The sequence below is a fragment of the Hypanus sabinus genome, chromosome 2 (genome assembly GCF_030144855.1).
Source record: "Hypanus sabinus isolate sHypSab1 chromosome 2, sHypSab1.hap1, whole genome shotgun sequence".
NCBI lineage: Eukaryota > Metazoa > Chordata > Chondrichthyes > Myliobatiformes > Dasyatidae > Hypanus > Hypanus sabinus.
In genome coordinates this window covers 114,458,917-114,471,304 of record NC_082707.1, presented here as the reverse complement: position 1 = coordinate 114,471,304, position 12,388 = coordinate 114,458,917, and the positions used below count along the sequence as shown (strand labels likewise).

The 12,388-nt window shown below is 46.5% G+C and overlaps 1 protein-coding gene across 1 annotated transcript in view; it reads right to left on the bottom strand.

Annotated features, from left to right (window-relative positions):
* The window catches only part of sptbn5 (spectrin, beta, non-erythrocytic 5), a 311,695-nt gene that overhangs the window by 208,234 nt on the left and 91,073 nt on the right, over window positions 1–12,388 (bottom strand). Inside the window, exons 32-36 of the mRNA XM_059987546.1 lie at window positions 11,652–11,766; window positions 10,790–10,900; window positions 9,512–9,691; window positions 3,837–4,040; window positions 1,452–1,601 (exon numbers count right to left, since the gene is read on the bottom strand). Coding sequence (XP_059843529.1) covers window positions 1,452–1,601; window positions 3,837–4,040; window positions 9,512–9,691; window positions 10,790–10,900; window positions 11,652–11,766 — 760 coding nt within the window. The remainder of the gene's footprint in view (window positions 1–1,451; window positions 1,602–3,836; window positions 4,041–9,511; window positions 9,692–10,789; window positions 10,901–11,651; window positions 11,767–12,388) is intronic.

Sequence of the window (12,388 nt, the reverse complement as noted above, 5' to 3'; positions counted from 1 at the left end):
CATTGAGTCTGCTCTGATTTCCATTAAGTCCCTCCAGAATCTACCACTCATTACAGCGGCCATTTAACCAATTACCAGCTCAGACATCTTTGAGATGAGGCATGAAACCAGAGTCCCCAGAGGAAATCCATGCAGTCACAGGGAGAACCTGTAAACTCCACGCAGGTAGTACCCGAAGTCAGGAGCAAAACCAGTCGTGGGGTAACGGTTTCGACTGCTTTGCTTCTGGTAGCTATGGTCACAGGTTCTGGAATTTCCTCCCTAAATCTCTTCACTTTCCCATTAAGATGCTGCATTAAGATCTTTTTGTTTGACCAAGCTTTTGATCATCCACTCTGAAATCATACGTGAATTGGCCTCAACTTTCATTTGATAATGTCCTGCCAAAATGTCCTAGTGATTTTAAGCAACATCTTGCTACAATATTTCAGCAGCTATCATTCTAGACCGCCAAACAAATGTAAGGGGTTAGATGTAAAAATGTAATTTAAATGAAGGAATGAATATTCCAAGAGTTGCAGAGACAATAACATAGTATAAACAGCAGGAGAAGATAGAAAACTAATTTATCTAATAAGCATCGTTGTAATATTGGGGAATATTGGTCGCCTCGGTTGGCTATTTGGAAGTTTGGTTGATTACCAAGCTTGGCAAGATGTTGCAGACGATTGAGAAGCTATCACCGGTGCAGCAATCTAGAGACCTGTCCTTCAGATGAAAATTAAAGGACACTCTATCTGTTTAATCAAGCAATGTTTAAAGCTTTGATCACCATTCAAAGATGACCTTGAAGGGAGACACACAATAGTGTTCATGATTCCGACTCAGACAGCCAAGAGTTCCAGCCTCAGTGCAGACTGGAGTACCCAACCCCAGCTCAGGCTGACACTATGGCACAGTAACTTGGGATGAGACATTGATGATAAAATGACACCTGGCACAATATTGGGAAGTTCTTTCTGCCCAAAAACACCAACCAGTTCAGAGTCAATTCAACATCACATTGCTATCTCAGTGGTGTATTTCCATCTGCAAATTAGCAGCAGTATTTCACACAAGTGTAAGAGGAATGACATTTCTAAAGTACTTTTCAAATTGCAAGGAGGTTCGTAATGAACGTAAGTGAAGACTGTGCCATGGAGTCACAGTGTAGGATCTTTGGGCCATCCAGTCCATACTGATGACAGTGCCCAACCAGCCAATCCCAGTTTCCATATCCTGCTAAGCCCCACCCCTCCATGTGTCAATCCAAGTGATACTATTGAACCTGCCTCAACCACTTCCTCTGGCTATGCTTCCTCTTCTGAAGAGGTGAGGAAATGTTTCTTGAGTGCCTGGGAGGGCAGCATAGCTCTGCAAGGGACAACTGAAGCCACAATCACAACACTGGGCTTGCTGCCTGGGCACACTTGGTGGTGAAAGGACAACTCCTACATTGTGATCTCACCCACCTCCTGTGAATTCATGATTGTTTCCATGTGGGCAGCGTCTCTGAAGAAAACCTGCTCCAGGTGCATCCTCTCCAGCCAGCCCTTCTTCAGCTCCCACTGACTGGACAGATCCGCTCTCTCCTTCTGCAGACTGTCAACTTTGTCTTTGACCTAGAGGACAACACAAGGGGTGGGTTAGACCCGGAGACAGGGGACTGCTAGACAAGGAAAGTAGAGGGATGAAGTCAGCTGAGCTTTTACCTCAGCAACACTCTCCAGCATTAGCCACACACCTGGACTCCTGCTGAGGAGCTATCCCTCGGAGAGCAAAGGTAGAGGCAGAATGGGAGTAGGCAAAGAGGGGAAGGGTAGAGTAGCGATGGAAATGGAAAGGCAGAAAGAACAAACAGAGGTAAAGAGTGAAGAAGGAAGGCATAGAGGGTCAGGAGAGGGGATGTGGACAGAGATGGTGGTGCAAGGGAATGGCTATGGAGTGAATAGCAATAATAATAATGATAGCTCATTTAGATGGAGCACTTTTTGTATAGGCAACATAATTCAAACTACTTTACAACGGGATAAAGTTAAGAGGGTGGACAGACGGATGAGAGTGGTGGAAAAGATGGCAAGAGTAGATGGGAAGGGAGACCCAGAGTGAGTGGATGATGGGGGATAGATTGGGAGAAGTGGAGGTGGTTGGGCAGAGGAAGTGAGACAGGTATGGAGCACATGGACAGAAGGAGAGTGGTGGGATGGATGTAATGAGGGCAGGCAGGCAGGCTGAGGAAATGAGATCGTGGAGGGCAAATTCACGCGTATTGGCAGAAGGAGGGGTAATGTGGAAGGAGGTGATGAGGGGTGGAGGTGAGAGTTAGAGTGACTAGGAATATGGGAAAGTGAGTGGTGTGTATGGTGGTGGAGAGGCAAAATGTGCGAGAGGAGGGGGAGGGAAATGGGGAAGTGAGTGGTGTGTAAGGTGGTGGAGAGGCAAAATGTGCGAGAGGAGGGGGAGGGAAATGGGAAAGTGAGTGGTGTGTAAGGTGGTGGAGAGGCAAAATGTGCGAGAGGAGGGGGAGGGAAATGGGAAAGTGAGTGGTGTGTAAGGTGGTGGAGAGGCAAAATGTGCGAGAGGAGGGGGAGGGAAATGGGGAAGTGAGTGGTGTGTAAGGTGGTGGAGAGGCAAAATGTGCGAGAGGAGGGGGAGGGAAATGGGAAAGTGAGTGGTGTGTAAGGTGGTGGAGAGGCAAAATGTGCGAGAGGAGGGGGAGGGAAATGGGGAAGTGAGTGGTGTGTAAGGTGGTGGAGAGGCAAAATGTGCGAGAGGAGGGGGAGGGAAATGGGAAAGTGAGTGGTGTGTAAGGTGGTGGAGAGGCAAAATGTGCGAGAGGAGGGGGAGGGAAATGGGAAAGTGAGTGGTGTGTAAGGTGGTGGAGAGGCAAAATGTGCGAGAGGAGGGGGAGGGAAATGGGAAAGTGAGTGGTGTGTAAGGTGGTGGAGAGGCAAAATGTGCGAGAGGAGGGGGAGGGAAATGGGGAAGTGAGAAGGTGAGAGAAAGAAGAGAGGATAAAGGAGAGAGGAAAGAGAGAAAGTGAAAGGGAACAAGAGGAAGAGGCAAGAACAAGAGTGTGATTGAGGGTGAAGTGAGAAAGAAGGAAAGCAAACAGAGAAGGTGATTGAGATAGTGAGGACGTGCAGCTGAGGAAGGAAGTAAGAGGAAAGGGACTCCTGAGAGTGAGGGGGAGAGAGAGGGAAGTAGTTAATGAAGTGGGGGTGCAAGAGACAGGAAACAAGAAAGGGGGTAGTGAGAGAGAGGAAATAGAGAGAGTGGGTGGTGAGGAGGATGAGTGAGAAGGGGCAGGTGAGGGGGGAGTTGAGAAGGGAGGTGTATGGAGTTGAGAGATGGTGGAGGCAAGAGAGGGGGAAGGTGATATAAAAGGGAGGGGAGTTGAGGGGAGGTGAGGGGGGAGATGAGATATGGGGAAGATGAGAGAGGAGGAAGGTGATAAAGAGGGGAGGGGAGCTGAGGAGGTGAGAGAGGGCAAGGTGTGAATGAGAGGGGAAGGGAGGTGAGGGGACGGGAGGGGAGGTTAGGGGGAGAGAGAGGGGTGGGGACGGAAGGTGAGGGAGAGAGTATGGGGAGGGGAGGGGGGAGAGCAGGGAAAGATCAAGGTGATGATTGGTAAAACCAGGCACCCAAGTTGGTGGGAGTGGAAACATTAGGAGGTTAAAGGATCAAGAGAGCACATGATGAGAGAGAGAGAGAGAGAGAACAGTAGAAGTGGAAGGTGGATTGGAGAAACAACAAAAGGAAAAAAAGACTGTATTTAAACAAAGTTTAGGAATTTTAAGAAGATGAAAAGAAAATCTAGAGAAAGAGGGAAGTGAAAGGTTGCTGAATGTTCTCACTTCTTTGGAGGTGGATGGCTCCATCTGCAGGATGTCATAACCCAAGCTGAGCAGATGTCTGTAAGTCTCTTCGCGAGCATCAATTTCAGCCCGGAGCTGCTGGTGCTGGTTTAGTTTTAAATCAGTCATGGAGCTGTTTCGGGTGGTCTCTTCCACTTTCATCTCCCTCATCAAACCGGTCGACCAGGAGAAGTAATCCCGCACCTAGGAGACACAAAGTCCAAAACGTGCTTGGAGAAGGAGTGTGCGGATAGGATCACATGGTGAGTAAAAGAAAGCTTGATAACTATTTCTCTGACAAGAAATCATTCTTTTCCCTAGGTGACTTAGAAAATACTTATTTTGTGCAAATCACATTTCTCAGTCAGAGAAGTGCAGCAGAAGGCTTAAATTTCTGCTGAACTGATTTGATGCCGAGCTTGTTCAGCTTGTCCTGTGCTGAAACACAAGCCATTATAACTAGTAACACTCAGCTAACTAAGATTAGAATCAGAATCAGGTTTATTATCACCGGCATAGGTTGTGAGATTTGGTCACTTAGCGGCAGCTGTACAATGCAATACATGATAAATATAGGGGGAAAAATGAATTACAGTAAGTATATATGTGTAAGTATTAAATAGTTACATTGAAATAAGTAGTTCAAAAACAGAAATAAAGAAGTAGTGAGGTGGTGTTTATGTTTTAAGGTAGGAGAGAAAAGTAGAACTGGAACCCAAGTTGGTGGGAGAGGAGACATGAGGAAGTGAGAGGACCAAGAACTGAGGAAGAGGGCAAATGATAATACATAGAGAGAAATCAAATGGCAGAGGGGAAGAAGCTGTTCTTGAATTGCTAAGTATGTGCCTTTAGGCTCCTGTACCTTCTTCCTGATGGTAGCAATGAGAACAAGACATGACTTGGGTGATAGAGGTCAATAGCTGCAGAAGTAGACCATTCGGCCCTTCGAGCCTGCACCACCATTTTGAGATCATGGCTGATCAACTACTATCAATACCCGGTTCCTGCCTTGTCCCCATATCCCTTGATTCCCCTATCCATAAGATACCTATCTAGCTCCTTCTTGAAAGCATCCAGAGAATTGGCCTCCACTACCTTCCGAGGCAGTGCATTCCAGACCCCCACAACTCTCTGGGAGAAGAAGTTTTCCCTTAACTCTGTCCTAAATGACCTACCCCTTATTCTCAAACCATGCCCTCTGGTACTGGACTCTCCCAGCATCTGGAACATATTTCCTGCCTCTATCTTGTCCAATCCCTTAATAATCTTATGTGTTCCAAACAGATCCCCTCTTAATCTCCTTAATTCCAGCGTGTACAAGCCCAGTCTCTCTAAACTCTCTGCGTAAGACAGTCCAGACATCCCAGGAATTAACCTCGTGAATCTACGCTGCACTTCCTCTACAGCCAGGATGTCCTTCCTTAACCCTGGAGATCAAAACTGTACACAATACTCCAGGTGTGGTCTCACCAGGGCTCTGTACAAATGCAAGAGGATTTCCTTGCTCTTGTACTCAATTCCCTTTGTAATAAAGGCCAACATTCCATTAGCCTTCTTCACCGCCTGCTGCACTTGCTCATTCACCTTCAGTGACTGATGAACAAGGACTCCTAGATCTCTTTGTATTTCTCCCTTACCTAACTCTACACCGTTCAGATAATAATCTACCTTCCTGTTCTTACTCTCAAAGTGAATAACCTCACACTTATTCACATTATGTTTCATTTGCCAAGTATCTGCCCACTCACCCAGCCTATCTAAGTCACCCTGAATTCTCCTAACATCCTCATCACATGTCACACTGCCACCCAGCTTAGTATCATCAGCAAATTTACTGATGTTAATTTCAATGCCTTCATCCAAATCGTTGACGTAAATTGTAAACAGCTGTGGTCCCAATACCGAGCCCTGTGGCACCCCACTAGTCACCACCTGCCATTCCCAGAAACACCCATTCACCACTACCCTTTGCTTTCTATCTGCCAACCAGTTTTCTATCCGTGTCAATGTCTCCCCCCCAATACCCTGAGCTTTGATTTTACCCACCAATCTCCTATGTGGGACCTTATCAAATGCCTTCTGAAAATCAAGGTACACTACATCCACTGGATCTCCCCCATCTAACTTCCTGGTTACATCCTCGAAAAACTCCAATAGATTAGTCAAGCATGATTTACCCTTGGTAAATCCATGCTGGCTCAGCCCAATCCTATCACTGCTATCTAGATATGCCACTATTTCATCCTTAATAATGGACTCTAGCATCTTCCCCACCACCGATGTCAGGCTGACAGGATGATAGTTCTCTGTTTTCTCCCTCCCTCCTTTCTTAAAAAGTGGGATAACATTAGCCATTCTCCAATCCTCAGGAACTGATCCTGAATCTAAGGAACATTGGAAAATGATTACCAATGCATCCGCAATTTCCAGGACCACCTGCTTTAGTACCCTAGGATGCAGACCATCTGGACCTGGGGATTTGTTAGCCTTCAGTCCCATCAGTCTTCTCTTCACCGTTTCCTTCCGAATGTCAATCTGTTTCATTTCCTCTGTTACCCTATGTCCTTGGCCCATCCATACATCTGGGAGATTGCTTGTGTCTTCCTTAGTGAAAACAGATCTAAAGTACTCATTAAATTCTTCTGCCATTTCTGTTTCCCATAACAATTTCACCCAATTCATTCTTCAAGGGCCCAACATTGTTCTTAACTATCTTCTTTCTCTTCACATACCTAAAAAAGCTTTTGCTATCTTCCTTTATATTCCTGGCTAGCTTGCGTTCGTACCTCATTTTTTCTCCCTGTATTGTCTTTTTAGTTAAGTTCAGTTGTTCCTTAAAAACTTCCCAATCATCTGTCCTCCCACTCACCTTAGCTCTGTCATACTTCCTTTTTTTTTAATGCTATGCAATCTCTGACTTCCTTTGTCAACCACTGTGGCCCCTTTCCCCCCTTTGAATCCTCCCTTCTCCGGGGATGAGCTGATTTTGCACCTTGTGCATTATTCCCAAGAATACCTGCCATTGCTGTTCCACTGTCTTTTCTGCTAGGCTATCCATCCAGTCAACTTTGGCCAGCTCCTCCCTCATGGTTCCATAGTTTCCCCTGTTTATCTGCAACACTGACACCTCCGAGCTGCCCTTATCCTTCTCAAATTGCAGATAAAAACTTATCATATTATGATCACTACCTCCTAATGGCTCCTTTGCTGCAAGATCGCTTATCAAATCCTGTTCATTACATAACACTAAATCCAGAATAGTCTTGTCCCTGGTCGGCTCTCGTACAAGCTGTTCCAAGAATGCATCCGTAGGCACTCTACAAACTCTCTATCCTGTGGTCCAGCACCAACCTGATTCTCCCAGTTCACCTGCATGTTGAAATCCTCCATAACTACTGCGACATTACCTTTGCCACATGCCAATGTTAACTCCCTATTCAACTTGTACCCAATATCCATGCTACTGTTTGGTGGCCTGTAGACAACACCCATTTGGGTCCTTTTGCCCTTACTGTTCCTCAGTTCTATCCACACAGACTCTACTTCTCCTGACCCTATGTCCCCCCTTGCAAAGGACTGAATCTCATTCCTCACCAACAGGGCCACCCCACCCCCTCTGCCCACATTTCTGTCCCTACAATAGCATGTATACCCTTGTACATTCATTTCCCAGGTCTGATCTCCCTGCAGCCATGTCTCCATTATCCCAACAATATCATAGTTACCCATTCGCACCTGGGCTTCAAGCTCATCCGCCTTATTTCTGACACCGTGCATTCAGATATAGAATTTTTAGCTCATTTCTCCTCTCTCTGTTTGAATCGCTGCCTATTGTGCTTAACCCAGCTCCCCGAACTCCCATCGGGCTATACGCCCCTAGAATTTTGATGTCCTTCCTAAATTTACTTATTCTTTCAACACATTTAACTCCATGTTCTGTCAGACCATCCCTCTGTACATGTGTCCTCCTTATCACTTGTTCCACCTCACCTTTCTCTCCTACACACTTAATATTCCGGAACCGTGTAGTCCCCACCTGTCCTTTATTCTTCCTCTCGCTATCCTCTCTCGCATTCTGGATCCCCGCCCCCTGCAAATTTAGTTTAAACCCCCCCAAGAAGCACTAGCAAACTGCCCTGCAAGAATGTTAGTACCACTCCAGTTCAGGTGTAAACTGTCCCTTCGGAACAGATCCCACCTTCCCTGGAACAAAGCCCGATTACCTACAAACCTGATGCCCTCCCTCCTGCACCATCCTCTCAGCCACGTATTAATCTGTATAATCTTTCTGTTCCTTGCCTCACTCGCATGTGGCACAGGTAGCAATCCTGAGATTGTTATCCTGGAGGTCCTGCTCTTCAGCTTCGCACCTAACTCCCTGAACTCCCTACGCAGGATCCCCTCACTCATCCTACCCAAGTCCTTAATGATGGATGCTGCCTTTTTGATGCATCATTCCTTGAAGATGTCCTGGGTACTACAGAGGCTGTACCCATAAGGAGGCTGACAAATTTCACAACTTCCGACAACTCACTTCAACCCTATGCATTAGCCCCCTCCCCCCATACCAGACGGTGATGCAGCCTGTCAGAATGCTCTCTATGGTACATCTGTAGAAGTTTTTGAGTGTTTTAGGTGACAGACCACATCTCCTCAGACCCCTAAACACTGCCGTGGCTTCTTTATACAGTAGTTGCATCCAGCTTCAGTCCTCAGAGATCTTGACACCCAGGAACTTGAAGCTGCTCACTCTTCTGATCCCTCTATGAGGATTGGTTTGTGTTCCCTTGTCTGACTCTTCCTGAAGTCCACATTCAGCTCTTCTGTCTTGCTGACATTGAGTGCCAGGTTGTTGCTGTGACGTAATTCAACTAGCCTGGTGTATCTTGTTCCTGTACACCCTCTCGTCACCATCTGAGATTCTGCCAACAATGGTTGTATCATCACAAACTTATAGATGGTATTTGAGCTATGCCTAGCCACACAGTCATCGTTATAGAGAGAGTAGAGCCATGGGATAAGCACACACGCCCGAGATGCGCCAGTGTTGATTGTCAGTGAAAATGTGGAGGTGTTATCACCAATCTGCACAGATCATGGTCTTCTGGTTAGGAAGTTGAGGATCCAGTTGTCGAGGAAGGCATGAGGCCCAGGTTCTGGAGCCTTTCGATCTGGACTGTGGGAATGATGATGTTAAGTGCTGAGCTATAGTTACTGTCACATGGTGTGTGAGTGAAATTTTTCAGAGATGCTATTTGCCTGTTTGTACGTGAGATTGCCCTGGAACTCCTATACAATTTGTCCTCATGCTCCTTCTCAGAGTTTTTCAATTTCACCCTATCCCCACCCCCAAATCCTAACCCCAGCTCCACGTACTGATCCCAGGCAGAGTTGCTGCCTTGGATAAACTGGGACCCTGTCTGCCTTCTCCGATGGACTTATTTCAAGAGGAGCAGGCAATTTCTACCTGTTCCCTGGACGTTCTCAAGCCATGAAACTACATCATTGCTTCATTGTCAGTTGGAGTTTGCAAACTTCTACCACGTACAAAGTGGCAGGTGCACTTGTTTTAATATACTTCCAATGTGACCACAGCTGATAAAAACAAATGGTACTGCATTAATATTAATCTTGTTATTTTCCACTTCTGCAACTTCCGCTCCAACCGTACTCACCTGTACCAGGAACAGTTGGATCTTACAGGCCTTCTCCACGGACTCCCTTCGCTGGTCCACTTTGCTCCTGAGGCTCTCCCAGTTCTCTACCACTGCCGTCTGCTTGGCCTGCAGGACCACGCTCTGCTCTGTCGTGCACCTGTGCAGTACCCCATCTGCTGCATCCAGCAGTTCCTGCAACTGAGATCACAGGGATTGCAACACAATCAACCTCTTTATCTGAGCCTTACTGACACAAATAACTCTCAATCTCAGTACAGCACCCTCTCCCCTCTAAATGTAGTGTGGCTAATCCCTGTACCATCAGCAAGTGGGAGATGGGAACTTTCTGACAGGCTGTGGGGTTAACTGGAGCTTCTAACGTGGGGATATGTACGGTGACAAGTGAATCTGCAAACAAGAGCCTTAGAGCATGCAGCAGGGACGCTGTGAAACAGAGAGGGAGAATGGGGGCAGAGGGGGAGGGAAGAGGGGGAGAAGAGGGTAGAGAGGAGGGTAGAGGGGGACGGAGGAGAAACGAGGGGAGAAAGTAAAGGTCAGGAGGGGAGAGGCTAGTGGTCAGGAGTGATGAGGGGAGTGAGAGAGGAATAATGAGGGAGGCAAGAGAGGAGTGAGGGAGGGGAGAAGGAAGGGAGAGAGGGGGAGAGAGGCGAGGTGGGGAGAAGGGGGCCTTCCTAACTTGTTGAAGTAGTGGAATTGTTCATTTTCTCTGCCATCTGTTTCTGGCATCTCCAAGCCTGGGTGCTTGAAACCTCAGTGAGCAAAACAGTTCTGAATTGTCTTACTGCTTATTTCTTGCCAACTATCAGTAACAAAAATCACAGCTTTTTGAACAAAAACACATGCAACTGATGCTGTTTAAGAGCTATTTGCCCTATGCACTGTACAGTGTCCAATGGCCACACAACTGACCCTGGTTTGAAACAGTTCAGCAACAACCACCTGTCCCAATTAAGTGGCATATTTCTCCCAAATAAACAGAGAAGATCCTGGCTATCTTCTGGATTAATTTTTGTTCTTTAAGAGTTGTCCCAAATAAGTGGCTGCCCTGATTAACCGGAATCCATTGTGTATTATTTTGAACCATGATTTGAGAGAAGGATATAGCACTAAGACGGCATCAGATAATGGATTCCTGCTACAGAACGGATGTCCCCCCTGCAGGCGGTGTAAGGTACGGGAATGCACATCAATCTAGCCCTGTCTCCTGTCTATATACCTCTCACCACTCCATTTGAGCGGCTGGCAAGATGTGATATAAAGTTAAATGCCATCAACCTGCTGCTCAGCTCCCAACAGCTCATGCTCCAGTGCCTCATGCACACGCAGTTGTGCTTGAACACTCCGCAGGTCCTTAGCAATCTCATCAGGGATGCTTTTCGACTTCTCCTGGAGAGACAGAAACAAGGAACAAATGAGAGAATACTCTTTGAATTTCGCCGATTAGAGCTCCCATTGTTCCATTGTATTTATAGTTGTATTTAATATTCTCACGTGTGCTGTCGACTATGCCACCTGGTGACAGTAAACTTATCATGGTTAAGATTGCCAAAGCAGTTTGGAAAATTTCAGCGGAAGAACCAACAGGCTGAACCTGTGGAGCAGTCACACTTTCAAATAAGCTCTTCTCGGTCTCCCAGCAGGGTACAGCTATCAATTTTAACCAGAGGTCCTTCCGATGACAAATTCTGCCATCTTCATCAGGGATCTCTACTCCAGCGGTATATCTGCACCCATCATGCATCCCTCCTGATTGGTTAGTCCTCATCCAATCAGGTTTCCACTCTCCCACTTGGTTAACAATGGAATTCCAGTACCTTCATCTTTGTTAACATTCTTTTTCTCTAGTTTAATTTCAATGGCTTCCTTTGCCAGGTGGTCCCAAAAGCCAATGGCACAGGCAGACAATGGTGGTATGTATACCACCAGACTAGACATGCTCAGGCATCATCCTTGATGATGAAGATGGCAGAGTTTGTCATCGCAACATCAGTTAAAATCGATACCTGTACCTGGCTGGAAGCCAGAGAAGAATTTATTCACCATATATGCTGGGAAAGCACTAGATCCTTTTTCAGCCACATTTTCAGTTTTCCCAAAATATCATCTTGTCATGTTGCAAAATGTCCAAAGTTCCTACCTCAATGAGGGTCAGAGCATCAGCCAGGTCTTGGACACACTTGTGAAATTCCACAGCATCACTCAGTCTTTGTCCCCGATTCTGAATCCGCTCCCGCAAACTGTTCCATAAACCCCTACAACGTTGGAAAAGATTACAATATTCACGGCCCTATCATACTGTTAATGATATATGGCAATAGAAATACAAACAGCTGATCTGATCATTCACAATTCTCAGTTACACAGTACCAGATTGCGGTCTGTTACAACACCCTGCAAGCCCCCTTCTCGCCCTGAGGTATGGTACCCATGACCCCTCTCCCACCTTTCTCAATTTCAGATTCAATATTCTACTATTTCCCTTTTCAGTCAATAAGCAGCCTGCAATACCTGACTTCACCCACTCTCAGATGTCTCCTTACTTCTACAGGGAACGTCATTTTGACCCCGCTTCTCACTCTCAGGACTAGAATCTTTAATTGTAAGGGAACTGGGAGGGCTTTTATCTTTGACCCCACACAGTACCCTCTGGGGGTCAGGGTAGCACAGCATGAGGAGCTGCTGCCGCTCACCTCCAGTGTGCTGTGAAGTGTTTCACCTTATCCTCTTTGTGATTGAATGGATTTCCTCCAATTTCCTGCACAACGACGTGCACGTAAGTGGCCAATACAAATTGACCCTCATGATGTGTTCTGAAGGAGCTGATGGGAATGTCAGGAGAACAGATTCCTGGGAAAATTGGTGGAGCACTGGAAT